At 34.2% G+C, this 19854-nt stretch overlaps 1 protein-coding gene and 1 long non-coding RNA gene across 3 annotated transcripts in view; one reads left to right on the top strand and one right to left on the bottom strand.

The window, feature by feature from the left end:
• LOC128157509 (uncharacterized) overlaps positions 1 to 5847 on the top strand; it is a 15598-nt gene extending 9751 nt beyond the window's left edge. Inside the window, exons 2-4 of the long non-coding RNA XR_008239827.1 lie at positions 3701 to 3855; positions 3961 to 4449; positions 4731 to 5847. This is a non-coding gene — a long non-coding RNA (uncharacterized LOC128157509). The remainder of the gene's footprint in view (positions 1 to 3700; positions 3856 to 3960; positions 4450 to 4730) is intronic.
• Positions 1 to 19854, bottom strand: part of LOC128157505 (LIM/homeobox protein Lhx9-like) — a 41177-nt gene that overhangs the window by 2287 nt on the left and 19036 nt on the right. Inside the window, exons 1-5 of one of the 2 annotated variants that reach the window (XM_052820087.1) lie at positions 17872 to 17888; positions 17084 to 17738; positions 16173 to 16378; positions 10518 to 10870; positions 1 to 178 (exon numbers count right to left, since the gene is read on the bottom strand). The exon at positions 1 to 178 is cut by the window's left edge and continues 43 nt beyond it. In XM_052820087.1, coding sequence (XP_052676047.1) covers positions 1 to 178; positions 10518 to 10870; positions 16173 to 16378; positions 17084 to 17227 — 881 coding nt within the window. In that variant the 5' untranslated portion in view covers positions 17228 to 17738; positions 17872 to 17888. Of the gene's footprint in view, positions 179 to 10517; positions 10871 to 16172; positions 16379 to 17083; positions 17739 to 17871; positions 17889 to 19854 lie in introns of those variants that run through there. The other variant, XM_052820086.1, reaches the window with a different exon arrangement.

The raw sequence follows: 19854 nt of genomic DNA, 5'->3' as shown, positions 1-19854 counted from the left end.
TTTAGGTCTTTAGCGTCGGGATTGTGGTTCAGTGCAAAATAAGATTTCATGGTGCGTAGCTGGTGGTGCTTAAATGATGTCCGGACTCTTTTTTGTCGCGGAGGTGGTTGTGATCCGTATCCGCCATCTTGTCTCATCAGATCTCCACCCCTATCCGGCCCGTCCCCGTGACCAAGACCTATCGAAGACAACAATCCAAAAATAACATCACTTAAGCTTCAATACTCATAAAAATGGGATTTTTTATTCATCTTGATAAGCGTCTTTTGCTTTTCATGTCTACAATGCCAAAATAAAAAAAATCATCGTCAGAAATGTTTACACAATATTTCGCCTTTCCGCAGGTTAGAATGTGTTAACTACAATTATGTTTGAACCAATTAACAACAAAAAATTAACCGACTTTGTTCAGCCTAATCACACACAACTACAAACTCTCTACACCTGGAGATCTTCACATATAATTAACAGTTTCCAATAATTATGGAAAAGAAACTATTTTGAAAGAAAAAAGTCATCTCATTAAGGTATGTAGTTTAACGAAAGTTTTTGGTTTTTATTTGTCTCATTTCATTACTGTTGTTTTACTAATTGCTGGCAGCATGAAAAAGGGACACGGTTTGCATAATGAATCATATAATGACGTTTTCTGCGAAATAAGAAGCATTGATTATCGACAGATAGCAGTGAAAGGTACATTCATTCTACGATAAGGAATAATGGTCATTACGACAAGCCTCTGAAAGACGCAGACCAGTAGTTGGTCAGCGTCACTGAATGACAATGATATCTCCCGACAGGATCTGATGGCAAGACAGTTTCCGTGATAAGCAACGGAACGCCGGTAATAGACAAGCGCCAAAATAATAGAACGACTAGTAATTTCTTTACAGCTTGTAAGACGACAATCCCGCATCTAAAACACACATAAAAGCCGGGTGAAGTTTCCACCACGAGCATCCTTTTGTCTAAGAGAAAGATGGGGGCCATAATGTGACCTCCCACAAACTAGCTAATACCAGACAACTTAGAAAACGATAAAAGGTATCATAAAATTCATTAGACTCGGTGAGGAACACTGTGCCGTGAACAAAGTTATGTATCCCTCTCCGATCCGCATAATTTATCTGCTGCTATCTTTTGGGGGTCTCGTAAAAAAGAGAGAGAAATATATGTTGTTTCGATAACAGGAGGCTTAACAATAGCGAGCACCTGTTGAGTGTTCTGTCAACTGCCAGAATCTGTCCATCAATTCAAAGAACGACAACAAGATATCTACATTCTAGACGCACGGAGACTATTCAGAAAAAGGAGCAGCGATACTCGAATAATTATAATTAAGTTAGAAACAACCAAGAACACAAAAACATCCCCTCCCCCGAACAAAAGAAATTTAACCAAGAAAGAAAGAGAATTTTTAAACAAAATGTGCTGAATAGTGATGAATTGCCGACATTGCTTTATAAACAACATCCTTCTTTCATAATTAATATTCAAACATTCTGCATACTCTTAGTTTAATTTGCATGTTTTAAATATCGGTATCAGTCACACATACGTCAAATAAAACTAGTCTTTGATTACAATGTCTGAAATCAGATTCTTCTTATTTGTCACGTGGTTACCAAAAGCTCGTATCAATCATTCCGACATTATCCAGAGCCGTTCGGATTTCATCTGCGCGCTCCGTTATTTTGTCTGTTTTTTATGACACCTATTTTAATTTGATACGATATAGATACATATGGAAACAGCCGTAGTACCAACCATCTCAAAGCTGATATTTAGGAAATGATATTTTTATAAGTGTAAAGAAAAAAATATTAATATCAACATTTGTCTGCATTAGGTTTAAATCTTCTTTTTTTTCTTTGCAAGTATTATTAGGTCTTGAATAAATGACTTCAAAAATTAGAACTGATAGATAAATATTTAAGCAAGGATGCGTAAGAGGGGACAGAAAAATAAATTTAAAAAAATAAAATATTTGAATTTTTCTTGTTTAATTATTAAAGAAATGTTTATAAATAATACAATGAAACGATCCATCTTCAGAATTTGTCATTTTTAAAAGGTGAATTGAAATCACATAATATTTATTATTAATGTCTAGAATATATGCTAAGCAGCAGAAAATTTCGACTGGTAACGACGGAAAATATTTTCCGTGTACATTCTGTTTTCTTTCAACATCTGGTAAAATTTCTAAGCTGACATTTTCATGTCTGATCAAGATGGCAATAAATCAGCCTCTCGTTATCTAAGTCACGGAAAAGGGGGGATAATTTACGACGAGAAAAGGGGTACTCAAAATTTATATATTCTGAAACCATAACCGCTCTGCAAACAAATTATTGCTCTACACGAAATAAACCCTATCTTTAAAGAAAACGGTTTCTGAAATATATTCACATATAATTGTATACAGATCTATTTCTGGCGATTAAAGCTTTCAGGATGTTTTTTTGCAGTAAGTTATGGAAGCTTAGGTTTTGTGAATTATGGGAAAGGAGGTGATGGGTAAAGTGAGTACAAATGCATCTATTTGCGAAACCGGATAAGGAATTCTATTTATCTATGAAATAATTTTGACAATCAATAAGACTTTAAATCAAAACGTGAATAAAGGTAGAAATATAAGTATTTGCTTAAGATGAACAAATATGGCAGTTCACGTCCTAAACAATACACACTAAAAACAATTTCTAATGAAATTTCAAAATGAAGTGTAAGATTCTAATTATTTTATTGATTACAATCAGACACGAATGTCTTTTACTAAACTCTGTATTGATACGTCAACGATTTTTTTTTTCGTTATTTCAATTTCATTTCGAGAGATTTAGGAAAACCGTCACAAGTTTAAATGTAAATATTCCCGAGGTCCATGGATTAAAATCTCTGTGTACAAAATTGGATATTTCTGTTATATTCCCAAAACATTGTAAACCATGGTCAAATATTCGGAAAGCTCTTAAAATTGTTCCGGAAAAAGTAAATATTTGACAACGGTTCGGTTAACATTTGTCACAAATCAAAGTAAATTTATCATAGAAAATGATCTACTTGCAGGTATATGAATGACAAATCTACGCTATAATAATTCTGAATTGAGGGAAGGCTTAGATGTAATTCAATATATCTGACCGAGTTTTGAACGTAACCGATTAACTTACACTCGTCTTGCTTGGCTTTGAACATTTTTTGTTATCATAAAGACTTAATTGATAATGACAGTTTTGAAAGCGAGGCTGACTACAAAACTCACTCATACGCGTCTCTCATTTAGTTTTTTGTATATTTTTTTTAACCATGTGTATAACTTTTTCTCCCAGTATTTCCATATATTATACCTTTAAAATGAAAAACACATAACGGTTGAAAATCTGATTTCTTAGTCTGGAATAAAATCTGTATAGTCTCTAAGGGGATAACAGGAATTGATATTTTGCTCCCACCCTCTACGAAGAAGAAAAAAATACCGCCCATGTCAAAAAAGACGCGGCGAAAACGAAAAACTCACCGGAAGTTGATTAAACCTGTGATACCAGTAAGGATCCGGAACTTTTTGTTGTCGAGTGGATTTGTACTAGTGGCCACTCTTACTACTTATGTTAGTCACGATTTTTCATTCATAAAAATGTGTCCATTAAGAAACCATCCTTCATCATTGCATTAAATAGAGTGTTTCCTATTATAGTATTCAGAAGATCAACAGGATTAGGGGCCCGCCAAGTCAATCAGGTGAACGGCAGAGTGCTGTCGGTTCTTGGTCACCCAATTTACCGACTACCGTACAATTGGCGACGGAACTGAAAACTTTACTAATTCAAGAAGAGTCAGTTCACAATTCAAGTAAGACAACCCGCGTTTTCATTTCTGGTCTTATCATTACATTTTGTGTTTCATTTTTAATATTTTTTTAAAAAGTAAAAGATAATTATAACTCTTTTCTTGCAGTTTATATGAAGCCCATTGGTGTATGCAACATTCTACAAACCACAGAGATATTGTCAAAAAAATCTTTTTTTCAACAATAAACATTTAAAATATAGAATAAAGGTTTTGGCTGATTTACTGTGAATACATGTATGTGCAATTTATAAATTTTATTATGAAAAAGGGGGTAAGAAAGAGAGAAGATGGAGAGAGTTGAATGTATCCGTGCTTGCAGGTTATCGCTCCGGGTTAAGTATCCCTGGTTTTATATTATTGTCTTAAGATATTTTATCATCCGGACGCTATGTTTATAGCGAGGTCGTGTGGGTCACATTTTCTGGCGGCTAGAAATGATAGCGGCGGTAAGAGTCAGTGACAGCAGGCTCGCCTTTCAAAGGACCAGGGAACATTACTCGCATAGTTCTCTCCGTCTACTATAGCCCTACAAACACCTGAGTCTAGAGTCTGTGCCACGTTGTTTTTTCAGCATAACAGCTGAAAACTATAATGGTAAACATTTTAAAAAGATATATTCATAAATACCGTTTACCAAGTTTGAGTTACTTATATATATCTGATGTAAGGAACTTTAAAATTAAAAAAAATGATAGAATATCTAAAACCGTTATTCATGATTATTCTTATTAAATGGTGTTCAGATTTGCTTCTATCAGTAGTAAAGTCTGCACACAGTAAAAGAGTTTTCTCAAGTGATAAAAAATATAGCTTTGCGGCGCTTTGGTTCCCGACAGCGCACGAATACTTACTTTAATTTTATTTAACAACTTTAGTCCCATCCCACAAGCAAGGTTAATTCCCAAATATCCAGGGAATTAGTGAAACCTACGCCAATCGGTTTGTCAAAGTCGGCGAGCAGACGGTTCCAACGAGACAAAAAGGGTCGCACTAATGAAAGGAAGTCAAGGGGGAGGATCGTGTATAATTTGTAATGAAAATTAGTTCGTTTTATTTAATTGAAAGCAGAGGAATATAATAAATAGATAAAACAAATCCGGGGAGAGGCAATCCACATAAAAATCCGACATCAAGAAAACACAGGAACCTCGCCATGTCTTTGAAACCTGTTAGACAGAGGAATTCAAAGAAGCAGGAACCATTCAACTCGACGCACAAAAGGACGAAAAAAGTCGAATTATTCAATGTGCGTATACTGTTATTGTTTGCCACACATTTTCCCTGGTCATAATTTTAGAAAGAAAAAAAAGGTTCGGCTTGGGTTTTTTTTTTTGCAAAGAATTGACCACAAAAATACTACAGTCCACGTTTAGTTATTCTCGTTACTTAGAAATCAAGCGATGAAATTTCTATAAAGATAAAAGAAATGTTAAAAATATCAAATAGTTCCCTCAAGTAGAGTGGTGAACTTCTTTTAAGGACTACCTGCCACTTTAAAACGTAGTCGACCGAACTGTTCAAGCTAAAAGAAAGGAGAAAGGCTTGCGGCGATTTTGACATCTTCTGAGGTTTTTGCCTCGAGTAACATTCGATCAACTCTTGATAAAGTTTTCAAAGACTGGACACATCCTCGGGTCTTTTCACGGCAAAAATGTCAAATAATGCCCTATTGTTTACCCACAAAGGGGTATTTGCTAAAGTGTCCAAGCTTGTTTGGGACCCCGACAGCGTAATCCAGGGTTCAAGTGACTTGGAATTTATCACGTGGTTGGTACATAGTGGGGATGATCGTACTATGGCGAACATCACAACAAAAGCCGGGGGTTTACAGGACAATAGAAAATTTTTAAAAACTGTTATTAACATGTACGCAAGATAATAATGTCTGGTTTGAATGCTTTTGGCAAGGTTGAATTTTGATACACATACACAACTATCAAAGAACTATTTTCTTTAGACACCCATCAAATTTAGAACTCGAATTTTCTGTTCTCTTCACTGGTGTAACATATTTGGCAGAATCGGCAGATGACTTGGTCAAATTGGCAAATGACTTTGTTATCAATAGATACATGTATATATGTTAAGAAATGGATGAACTTTTTTTTCAAAATCGTTAAGATGAATATCAAACGAGAAATCGTGACAAGAACGGGATCATCGAATCAATTCGCCGCGTCAAAACAGAGGTTTAACTCCAAAATCCAGCGAAGAAAACAAGGGAAATTTTTGTATTGATTAATCCGTACTTTAATGATTCATTAACAATAGTCCATATTGCAGTTCGCACGTTTTGGGCTACAGTGAGAGATAACATTGGGGGTGTAACTGCTCGTCCGCGCATTAATATCCGTCAATTACCCTCCTGCCAAAGGTACAATTAAAATTGTTATCATGATTCTTCTTGATAAAAGGAAGATAGGGAATTTCTATATGTCGAAGCGTTTCCAAAACTGCATATTGAGAATTTCTCACACAAGACAATTAAAAGTTTTGGTAAAACTATTAATTTCGGAAACCAAAAAACACTTCTTGGGCCGTGTTAATCCAAAATAAATATTAGAAAAAATTTGGAATAAATGCCAAAAATTGATTTCCAAAATATATTAAAACTAACTTGAATTGTAGTAACTTTTAAGATGTTTATTTTTGGCAAAAATAAAACACTCGTTAGTAGCTCTTCCTATTCTAAGAGTATAACCTCTTGGATTCTCTTTGTTGGGCGACAGAAATTGGTGGCAAATTGGCTGTGAACAAACGACGCAAACGGTTCGGCATGTATTTCTCACTAATTTAAAAAAAAATTAAATCAATAAAATGATTTACTCTCAAGAACACGTCTCAATGAATTTCACATTGTATATAGTGGTATTGCTCGCTTTGTTCAAATACTTCATCGTATTTACACAAATAATTCAATTTCTCCTATTCATCACAAAAAGGAGCAAATCAAAGATGTTAAATATTTCCCCGATACAACGACGATCGGATTTATTTGATACTATTATGAACTCAAACATTTAATTTGGTTTTTTTTTTATCCACAACAAACTAATTTTATTGAAAAGGCTTCCAACATAATCACGTATTGAGAGCGTCAATCGCCATTTTTGTCTTGGCCATGTCAACTCTTGTTAATAATTGTCAATTTCCTGTGTCTTGTGGTCAAAATTAAGAGTTTCTTATAACGGAATGTCGAGAACAAGATTGTCACTTCCATTTCTATTAACTTCAGTACACAGGCAATGTGAATGATACTTAAATCTTTCTATCTTTCTCTCGGTTTTTCTCTCCATCTTTCTCTGAGAGGAAAACATCCTTAATATTCTTTGATATAAGAATTTTAAAAAATATATATAAATAGTATATATAAACATAAACTATACATCATATGCCAATACTTTCGCAAATCAAAATAAAAAATAACAGACATTAATATAAACTTGGAGAACAAAGTATGAGGAGAACTCTTCACTGGTGGCCACATTATTATGGCGATCCAAACCAAGGGCGTGAGATTTGTTTGACACGAGGGATGAGTTTTCAGCAATGATGTGTTTTGCAGATATCTGTCTAAAATGATTGACAAAAAATCCACACATAGCAGGGGAAAAAACAGCGGAAGAGGCCTCTATTTTAATGTTTATTCTTCAGTCAAAAATTGGCGTAGTCCAAAATGATTTTAACTGTTAAAATGTGTGATTTGTTTCAAATTACTCCAGTAAAATAAAATAAAAATGATTGTGAATTCATAATAATTAATATAAAATACATTGTATACGGAAATAAATAAATATGAATATTAAATATTTGATTTTAAGTAAGAAAAAATATGAATATTAAATACTTGATTTTAGAGGGAGAAAGTTTTGGGTAGTGGAAAAAATAAGTGTTGGCATTTATGAATTGTTTGTAATAAAAATATGAATATGACTCTTTATCAGCTGTAGAAAGTTGAGATAACGTTAAGTAACATACTCAGAATGGCATGTGTTTTATTGTACAAGAAAATACGATAAGGTATCTGGAAAAGAAAATTATTTGCATTGCATAACTTGATTATTTATCAGAATGTTTGCGAATTGTTTAAACCGGATCAAGACCTCAATTATGTAATCTAATATTTTAATATTTCAGATATTCTCCAAGCATCTTGTAACATTGATGACATGCTGGAAGCTTTGTGAATAAACCATAATGTAATTCGTACCCGTCATATATTGTTTTTTGTAGAAAAATATAATCTTATCCAAGCTTACTGGAGATAAATACTACAAACTATGTCAACCGCAGACAGATTAAGCCTTCTTGCGGATTATCTAATCCTTCCCAGAGAACAATAAACACACATCTCTGATTGTACGGGGGTTTATAAAAACAAATATCATTTTATCAGTGTGTATTTAGGTATAACTGAGACTAGGGTTGATTTTAACATACCGTGCACATTAAGTAAAACTAAAACGAAATGGTACCAGAATAGGAATACCCTCGTGGCAAATAATCCCGCTGAAAAGATCGTAAAAATTGTTTCGTTATGTATTTTTTATGAGTTCATTTAAAGTGTCAAATAAAAATTCTATTTTCAAACTGCCACCATCTCAGAAATGATTTTGGTGTGGTCTATATTTCATAATTAAACTGCAAATGAATGACAATCGCAATAGCGAGCTCAACAACTTGAATGATTACGAAATGTTTGGGTTTTTGGGGGAGAAACCCTGCCTCTGATTGCGTTTGACGGGAGGGAGATAGCGTTTTAACCGTGTCAGTTGTTCGGTCTGGAAAACTTAAGTGCCATTATTAATTATCGAACATGATTATATTGTTGTTAGATAAGTTGAAGAGATATGAAACGAGAGCGATAAATCAACTCCTAACTACAACTCTCGGAATCTCGGAGCTTTTTCATGCTGGGTGTCGATGGAGTACAGAGGAACGATTTCACAGCTAATTTCACGTGCACCGTTTTGAAAAAAGGATAAAGACTCTGCTTATCTTCCTTTAAACCTACCCCCGGACCGCGGGGAGAGAGAAGCTTTCTTATGACAAGAGTTTTCTTGCGGAGCCATATTTTCGTTACATCACGATATCAATCTGCCCCTGATTTTGGTGTGAATCTTGCTAAGTACATGAAGAAATATCAAGTATTTTCGCAATTGTGGAGTAAGGGGCGATTAAAGAATGTATGAAAACTGGAACCTTTAGGAGTACATTGTGTGAACGCCCCTGACCCGCGCGATGAAATCGATGTCAATTTCGTCACCCCGAGATGACTAAATTCACTCTATGTCCGAGTGAAGCGACTCCTGAGCTCTGACACAGCAGGACCCTCCCTGGTGAAGTAACACGCCATAGTCACAAACTAGGGACGACCCGATACCTCCAGGACCAATTCTGTGGTCTTTTTAAGGTACCAGAGAGCAAAACAAAGAAACAGCATGATGGACGCTGTCTTATAAATACGCTGGTGAAGGCTTTAACCCTTTAAAAAGAATTTGTCGATGGTATACGGGGCCCCTATTGAAAGAAAATACTTCAATCGGAAAGAAGTATGCCAAAAGCAAAAAAAAATCCTAAATTCGGAGGACAAGCGAAGAAGAAATACATCTGTCATATAAAACCCTCGATTGATATTGCCAAGAGTTTTTGAAGATAAGGAAACATGACTGTTTTCAATGAATATTTCAAGAACATAAAAATTCTGCCAAAGAAGCCAGCACAACCATTTACCCTAAAGCACAAAGTCACAACTCGGGCTATAAATATGCCGAAAATATTGAATCATTTATCATTGGCTGAACGTTCAGTCGAAACTTCAGCATGGTCATCATACCCCATCACTCACTGAACTAGTAATGTCCCGGCCGCCAGACGGCGCAATCTACGGGATCCGGTGGATACTTTACGAGTGGATACTGTAAATATTTGGTCCGACCATCGACATTGTTGTCCGTCATAACATATTTAAATCTTTCTTGACATGTTCGTATTTGCTTTCTAAATAGTTCGTTGGTTTTTCATCTTAAGCTCTTCTAGTCGCAGCTTCTAGCGCAAATAGAATCTGAATAGAAATCTGAACTTAAACAGCAGTTTGTACACAAAAATCACCGGTAAAACAAAAATGGACCTGCTGCTCCTCCAGCTACTATTGATTTTATTTTTTGTGTTTATTTTACAAATGATTTTAAATTTGTGAACAAAATTCAATGTATGTCTTCCTTCCGTTGAGTTTGTTCTCAATCCGGCAATACAATTTGAACATGAGACCCCCAAAATAAACGATTCATTCATATAAGAAACCGCTCAAAAGAGATTTTTATAACAAAAGTAAAAAAAAAAAAAGTAAGCAGGTGATGAAGGTCATTGTTTCCTTTTAATGAAATGAACGACCAGGGAGTCTATTGAAACAAGGGGGAAACTAGGCTTCTCTTTAGGACTTGGTTTGGGGTAAAACAAGCAGCCATGAGATTTAAATTTTCTTGCTAACTTTCTCTTCCAAAAAAGAAATTTTTTACCTTAAACTTTAATAAACAAAATCTTTAGAGTCAAGCAAGTTTTAACCATATTGGCAACCCTATATGAATTGTAGATGACAAGAAAGGCAGTTCAAGACACCCGCATTTGAGACTTTTGGGATTTTTCATTAACTACTTCCTTACCCATGCCGGGTGGACATCCGTCGTGATCTATCACGTGGTTCTTCCGTTTCCGGGGCCGCCCTTTTTGCACGGCTGTTCCGACTCCATTGTAGAACGGAATATGGCCGTTGTTTGGACACGGCAATGCTGGATGCATGCGCGAGAAATAGTCTCCTTGAAAAATGATTTCATAGTCTGTTCTACAGTATATTAAATCATCCTGCATTCCGAACTGATCACCCGTAGTAAGGGTCTTATTACACGATGCACACGTGAAACAGTTGATGTGAAACACTAAGTCCTTGGCGCGCATCACTAGTTCGTTTGCCGTGATCCCCTGATGACACCGCGTGCATCGCTTGACAGCGTACCTCCTAGAAAGAAAGGAAGGAAATGGAAGTTAATTGTCTTAATACATTGAAACTTAATTATCTTGCACAACCTATGTATTTTTTCCTTCTTTAAAATGTAACTGTTTATAGAAATAATGTAAATTAATCTTAATGCAAACAATATTTCATATGTACGAATTAGATGTAGAAAAAAGTTACAGTCGCACCTGTTTTAAGAGGCCACTTGTGGGACAATGACAAACTGGCCGCTTAAGACAGGTGGCTTCTTATTGCAGGTTTCAAATTAATAAAGAAAAAACACCGAATATTTTCATCTTGGCTCTATTGCACGGATTTATTCATTATTTTTAAAAATTTGTAATCATTTCATTACTAGATACAATGAAGAGAAAAATCAACGCGAAGATTGAAGGCCTTCCGTATACGTAATTAACAAACGTGTTCAAGTTGAAAACTATAAAACTATAAAACACGGAGTACAATCACGTATAAAACACCCCCTAGCTGGTGCTATGTGACACGCCATATGGATGTTAAAAAGAAAATCCTTCAAAATAAAACACTTTTTAGCATTTTGGCTCATTATTAAGCAAAAAGAAAGTTCCAAAAACTTTCTTGGAACAAAACTTTGTTAATACGTATTCGCGTCATGGATCAAAGCACCTAATGTTCTCAGAAGTTGTCTGATAATATGTTTTTTGGCTTCTATGACATTAATCAGTCAAACATGGTGGATCGCGATCAAACGAGAGTTTACGAGATCTTTTCGCAATGATATTCCATATGGGCAGACCATGTACCGCCAGGTGCGCAAAATTTCATCTGCTCGTAAAATTCATGCACTTTCATTGTTTTCAAGCGCATTTCACGATCATATTGACTGAATATTAAACTACAAAACACACATAAAACATCGCTTTGCTGTGTTTTAGCACGCTGCTGGATAATCTGTATACTGTCTTGCACATTCTTTCCACTTTTAATTCGGATATAAGGGATTAGTGCTGATTTCAGATTTTCATCTGTTTTGTATATATACCTGCTAATGTCTGAAACTCATTGCTTGCTCGGATCTCAGCCCAAAACATTTAACTGTATACCATTATACTTATGTACAATAACCTTATGTTTTTCTTGCTCTAAATTTGATTGGATAAAATCTGATATAGTTACATGGATAGAGTATACCAAGGGAGCACAGTGGCTTATTCTGTCACATCTGTGGCCGTTTGGCAACCAGGTATGACAGTGTTATTCTATGGCTAATTGCGGAATGGTTTTTTGGTGTACAAAAATACCCGGATGATAAAATGACGATCTGATGGTCTCATGACCACACGCGCAATGCAAACAAACAGCAGTTGTAAGGCAACATATAAAGAGTAGGCACGGGTTAATGGGGTTACTACATGTATTTGTCTGGAGTACGCTGTGAGCCCCTCAGGATCACGGAGGACACTCTCAGACACAGAGACAGCTGCCTTGACCCCACCAATCTACCAACTTCCTCCCTCTTACATACTACATATAGTACCAATTGACCAACTTAATTGTTTAACAGTACTTTTTTTACGCACTGTATTTTTCAATTGAATCAAATCCTTTTTTTTTTTTTACAAATCATATTCATTTACCAATTTTTTTTTATAAATTGATTATAAAAAGCCATTAAGAAAAAAATGTATCTACATTAAAACTAAATTGTAACAAGTGCGAATTAAGTTTGAAACGAGGTAGCAGTGGCTTTTTGGGAATTGGGTCATGGTACTTCGGTTCCTCGACTCTGAGACTTTATCGGAATAGTACATCTCAAATCTGTGATTACGATCATTGGACTATAATCACCAAATCAACAATACGTACAAGTAAGCTCGAAACGGCACTTGTGAGTAGCAGAATAATTAAATTCTTTGAAGTAAAATAAAAGACTTTGAAGTGAAAAACAACTTGTATATATCTTAATTATCTTTGGGCTCAAATTCCTCTTTTTAAGATCACCAAACACAACGCTGTTGAAAAGTACTGGTATTCGAAACGAAATCTATATCGGCATTTATGGCATTTTTAGATGAGAGTTATTTAATGATTTGTAATATTTAAAATGAAGTAAAAATTATAATGTGACAACGTCTTATCAATGAATAAAATTTAAATATTAATTAATAATTTGACAAAATTATATTGTTCATTTTGCTTTACAATATAAAAATCTCTCAGAAATTTCAAAATTTACAATGGAAAAAAAAATAAAAAAAAATTACTCAATCACAATCAAGGAAATTTAAAATCATTTTTAATTTCTAAAAAGTTTAATTATCTGAGAGGTATTGACGTTATACATTTGTTATGATAAATGAATTGATAAAACTAACAGTGTTGACTCTATACAAAGATGCGGTTCTTAATCTTTATTCCTAATGCCACGGAGGCGAGGACCAACCGCTGTTCAATTTGTGAAAGCAATTACTATCAGGGCCAATAAAGAAGATAATATCGGATTATGATGCACTCGATTTTCATCTGATAGTCAACAATAAAAGAATTAAGCTTGTTTTCATCCATTTTTCCTCTTCTCGAATTTCTCACAAAATTGACGTTAGTATTGGTATTGAAATATTATTTATTTGATTTAATGATTTATTCAATCATAATTTGAACTGATATTTTTTTTATAACGTAAATAGTTCCGATTCATCGTGACGTTTCAATTTATTTATATTCCAAACAGAGACTGACACTTTTAATAGCTAGCAGAAAAATCCTTTTAAAAAGCTACAAATCATATTACAACGCTGGTGTCAACAGCAGTCAAATTTTTTTTGATAATTTTGGGTTTCGATGATGAAATAATGGATTCATTTTGTTCTATGCCTGTGGCACACAAATTGCTCTGTAGCTAAAATGGCTTGATTCTTCTCACTTTACACATTAAGAAATATCTACAAATATTTTGATAATCATTACATTACAAAATGTCGTAAGGACGAAACTCCATCGGCCGATGCTCTGTAAACAAATCTATTGTTCAACTTGTGAACCTAAGAAAGGACATTAACTTTTGAATTCTGTTTTTAGGAATGATAAAAAAGCACATGATGACCATTATACCGTTATATAGGTTGTACACATATACAACGCCGGAAAATCTAAAATGGATAAAAAATGACGCATTGGAAGTTTGGAGTTTGCACCGAACGCCGGTTGTGGCATTTTGATTCAGGGATTGAAACCTGCAAAATCAATTGACTTTGATTGCACCTAGGTCAATCTGGTACATAAGTGATTGAACCCCCAAACCACCGAAATTGTATGAAAATTTGAAATCAAGCGAAGTAAAAAGTGTCGGGCCGATTCCTGCTTTTCAAGAAGTGTTGATTTCTGACCAATGGGAGAACGAGGCTTGCGTCATTCTATCTTGCATAGTTTCATTTGGTATTGTTTTTACACCTGGTATTTTTTTAACAACAGAATTTGACCCCGGTATTTTGAAAGCAGAATTTTCACATTCCAATGAAAAAAAGCCATATCAAAATTATAAACATATTATTTATGCCGTTCAAAAAGTTAAAAATAAATATATCTGGCATAGAGAAAGGTAGGAAAAAATGATTTAGATTGCAATAAACAGACATGTATGTCTAATATTGTCTGCAATGGCCGAGGAACGAGCTATATCATATACGTCTTTTAAAATTTCCTAGATTAAAAAGTTTAACCAATTTTTTTTTCACTTTTTGTTATTTTTCCCCTGAAATGTACACGGTTTTTTGTATGATATACGTCTTTTGAAAATTCCTAGATTTACAAGTTTGACAAGAATTTTTATTTTTTAAATTTTTGTGTTTTGCCTTTGAAAATCTACTTCTGCCACATTGCAAAACGGTTACACAATAACTCGGCTTATCGAAAGGAAAACAGAACTCGACACCAAATCCAGCATTTCAAAAAACAAATACACTGAATAAAGACATTAGATTTCAGACCACCTATGCAATGTTTGATCTTCTTTTTAAAACGCCTGAGAGGTCCATGTTGGTTCATGGCAGTGTTAAACGCCCCAAAGAACCTGATCTCTCAAGACATCTAAAATTATGAACAGATAAACGGATATTATCTAACATACAAAATTTGCTCCATGGTGGATTTGGAGTCATGGGGTGCAGGTTTTGAAAACTTGACAAAACTCTTTTTTCGCCGTGGCAGTATTATCACACCCTTCAGTGAAACGGTCCACAAGAATTTCTCTAGAGTCTCGCACATTTTTTTACCACTTTTCAAACGTCAGAGCCCCTTCGCGCGGTGTCAATAAAGTGAACAAATGAAAAGTCAGAATATGATTCTACTATTCTGCCCGGGTTTTGGATTACAGACTTCTTCTAGACCGCCCACCGTACTCCCAACTCTTTCAGAAAATTCTGAGTTAAAATAAACAGGAAATTAATATGGAATGCCACCCAGAACAAATTACTTCATTTTTGAAATCTTTTAAAGGATATATTATTCTGCTTTTCAATTTTCCTGCAAAGGTAATTCGATCATTTTGAACTCAGACTATTTTGAAGTAAATGCAAAAGCAATTAACAAATTTATATTTCAGAATTAGTTAGAGATTACCATGATAATAATAATAAAGTTATCGTCAAGTTTCAGTCATAATAAAACTCATTTTCACAATAAGGTTCTGTGATATTTTCCTTGCTCTCAGATTTTCTTGTTTTCAAAATGATTATTGATAACAATATCAAATGTGTTTGCAAAAGATTTAAGACTCGAAACAAATTCACTTTCTGAAGTGCTTTCTTAAGATGAAGATATTTATCAAACGAATTTCCCAAGCTGTTTGTTTGTGGAAGGGAAGCGTTTAAATTCAAATTGACACCGTGACACAAATGAGAAGAAAAGTCAACTTATTTATCTTTCTTTCACACTTCGAAGTCTTGATAAAACAGACATTTCTGTAACAGGAAAGAAGCATTTTTTCCTCTTAAGTGTAGTAAGTCTTTTCGGATATTAGTGCACCCTTATCGTAATTATCGCAAAATACTTCGTATGAAGAGTCTGTCAAAATTATTATTTTAAAAACTGCATCACGCAGTGTCCCAGGGTTTGAAATTACTGGGAGATCCGAGATAAGAGGGAACCCGCAATTATTGCGTGGTCTTTTATTCCACATTGATTGTGCAAACATTTCTATCCAAATATTTCCAAGTGCTACTCAAACTGATAGACGTATAATTTAGAATCAATCAAAACAATATGTGATATCAATTATTTCATTTCTTTATATTTTCATCTTGTCGATATCAATATTTCAATAATTTACCTGTAATAATCTTCTTTACAATAGATATTTCCGTCTCGTGCAAAGCAGGTGAGTTCTGAATCCAGACCAATTTTGCACTCGCAACATTTTAGGCAGTTCACATGCCACTGTTTATCAACGGCCATCAGGTAATACCGGTCAAAAATTCTGGATCCGCACCCGGCACAGAAACTTGGAGACTCGAATTTATTCAACACCGGCATGGTCTGAAAAAAGAATCGACATAATTAAGTAATTTGAATGTGCTTTTTTTCTTTGTATTTTTTTTTAATTATTGTTTTAAGAGATATCAGTCTTAAATAAATGTCTTAAATAATTTCAGACGAATTGCTATTCTGCAATATCTTCATAAAAAGAATATATTTTGAATTAAATGAAATGGATAAACAATCGTTTTGATATTTGGATCCTGATCAGCTTATTGAAAAGTAAACATTGAGAGTGTCTGGTTGATATAATGTGAAGTACCCGTTGAAACATAATTATCACTTAAGCTAATCCCACTGGGTTCGGTAATGAAGTTAACACTTCATCATCAGACTCCGGTAGTCTATTCCTGATCAAATACTGCTTTGATCTTAGGGGTGTTGTGTCATAGGTTCCGGGGGATAACGGCAAAGAAATCTACATCCCATACACACCCCCTATCACGCCGATATTTATAAAGTAAACAAATGTTTGTTTTGAAAAATAACAAAATTTTGTTCAAATCTAGAAGAAAATTCTATTTAAATTGTGTAGTTCTTAAAAACAAAATCCTAACATTTCAAATAAATAATATTCGAATTAGTTAATAAAAAAATTGAATATTTATGTTATTCAAAAAAATAGTTAAAATTATAATATTTCAGTTTTTAAGAATATTTTTGTAAAATTATCATAAATTCCAAAAGTTAATAAAATGAAATTACCTGCATATGGTGCTGGTGCTGGTTGATGTCAAACTGTGACAATTCCCTGGAGCATGGCGTGTGGTCAGGAAAGGTATTATGGTCGGACAAAATCATATTTGTCTTCTCTACCATTCCGTAGTTCAAAGTCTGAAGTCCCACCATATATAGATGCTGTCGCGTGTAGTTGAATCAGAAGTCAAAATTCGTCCGCGGGGGAATATGTGCCTTTCATCGTACGGCAATGGCAATGTTAATTTCTTCAATCTCAATTGCAAACTTTTTTTTCAGTTGCAAACTTCCTCCGAGTTCTAAAGAAAGTGTGCCTGTTTCGCTTGCTCCAGAATATGAAGTCGTCTGTCGCGTTTCCTTTCACTTTCAAAAAGAAGATTATGTCCTATTTTATAAATATTTACTTATAAATTTGATCAAACAGTGAATAGTTCTCCAATGAGACTGGCATTGGAAAATCGACTAACGCAAACTCGAGTATTGAATTATGTTCTTGCTACTCAAATCTGTTTCAGCGGCCTAACAGAAGGGGCGGAGACGTGAAAATTCTCTCGCGAAGCCCGGCTGGATGCATCGTTAGCCCAAACACCACTTGATCACTTTTGATTGGTTAACAGTTAGGCGCATGCTGAACTCCTCACGTGAAAAAAGGCGGGATTATCTCCTGGAAAAAAAATTATGTCTTATTTTTTTCGTAGCTCAATTTTGCACAGATGAAATGCTGTTTCTGATTTTTAATACCCTTTCTTGATTTTCCTCAGAAATTAGAAGTCAGAAAAAAGTATCGTAATGTTTACTTTTATTTACGAAGATTTCTATCACGTCAATCAAAATCTCCTTTTTCCAGCAAGATTTGTTTTTATCCGGATTAGAAAATAAAGAGAAACAGCTAGGTCTGGACACCATGTTGATTCTCCATTATCTTCTTATACTGTGCAGGGTTTTCTTAAATGTATTTTAGCAAAAGAAACATTTATTCTTATCCTTAACGAAGAGGCACTTGGTAATATCTCTGTAGACATTTAAATTAAACTCATAGACCAGCATATTTGCACATTTTGTAAAAGGAATGGTGTGTACTTGGAAAGTCGAAAACTTTGCAACCACTAGGCACATACCCCCTTGCATAGGATGTCGGCTTATATAAACCCAATTGAAGATAGAAGAAAAATGTGATGTTTCACACTATGGCAAGTGCGGAACACATAATACCCACTTAGGATCACAAGGGGCTGCTTTTCTGATCCCTTGGGTAAACATTGGTGTAACTTATTGATGTAAATAACAATGTTTACCATACTTATCTGAAGTCCATTGCATGGACGTGTGTGGTATATGGGCAGTGGCTACAGAAAATGCGTACATAAGCAAGATTCATATGCAATAATATAGATAAGACCTGCATATTTCATACTTTCACTTATCTATGAGATGAATTTCAATGCAGCAAAATATTTATGTTCAAAAATATTTCATTGATATCTGTATGATGTATGATATGAGAGAGAGAGAGAGAGAGAGAGAGAGAGAGAGAGAGAGAGAGAGAGAGAGAGAGATGCACTAGTTATTTTCAGATGTTTCTCAGTTGCTTGCAATTAAAGTTTTTTTGTATGCATAATTGCAGATATATAAGTTTAAACACGGAAAGAAATGCTGAGTACGAGGCGTTTGTCGGTTTGAGCTTTTTCCTTGAAAATCACTTTCCGTTACAATACACGAATAACTATATTGATGAGCAGCGCAAAAGAGGAAATTTTTAACATAATGAATCCTGAATTACCAGTCAAGTGTTGTATTGTCTATTTGTATTGCACTCGATTCATTCCAACTAGCACTATATAGATTACAGGATATAAAACGATTGGCACTGTATCGAAATTAGATTTAAAACAATAAAGTGATTTTAAAACAATGAAATTTTAAACAAAAGATAATGGAAAGTGCTTCTACATAGTATACACAATTTCAACAAACAATTTATTTTAACTCGATGTAAAAGCATATGGATTAGACATGAAAATATTAGACAATATATATTTATACTAAACCACATTAAACATTGATTTTCTAATAATGATAGAGAATTAAACATGATCTGAAGATCTGAAGGTGAAATCTACAACTGTAATATACGATGTATTTTTCATGTTTGGATCAGATATAACCCTCATTACATCAAGATCGTGTAATGTTATTAAAAGGAAATGTAAATGTACGTTAAATACAATAGCCGAATTTCCTTATCAAAAGAATGTGCGATCGCGCACATGCAACTATGTACATATATTTCAATGTAGGTACAAAAAGCACCTGCTCCACGGAGGTAAACCTGGCGTTGGTGACGTAATGCTATCCGTTTTTAATTAGTTGGGCCTTTCTATGTCCATTAGGTGATCTATAGAATTCGGTTATATATACTTGTAATAAAAGAACCAACTCCCCGGATAAAGCCCGTTATTTATAACAAATCAATTGTCTAAAGCTGTATTCCATAAGCACACAATAATTTATGCTGACAATATAGCTTTGTTTAATACAGGGCAAGGATTTTCTGAGGTTGAAATCTAAAACGAGTAAATTTTACGATAGTTTATTGATCAATAACTGTAAATAAATTAACAAATTTTTATTTCAATCTCTAGTTTAAAAAAATACGATGTAATTAATTTAAAATTTTGTTTACTTTTTGAACGGTTATTTATTTCTCAATACAACGGATATTATTTTTTAGTCACATTAGGAGTAATTAAGCAAAGTTTTTTCGTTAGCATACACTGAAA

Source organism: Crassostrea angulata, chromosome 7, assembly GCF_025612915.1.
Source record: "Crassostrea angulata isolate pt1a10 chromosome 7, ASM2561291v2, whole genome shotgun sequence".
Classification (NCBI taxonomy): Eukaryota; Metazoa; Mollusca; class Bivalvia; order Ostreida; family Ostreidae; genus Magallana; species Magallana angulata.
Note: the sequence above shows the minus strand (reverse complement) of the source record. Positions and strands in the feature narration are given on the sequence as shown.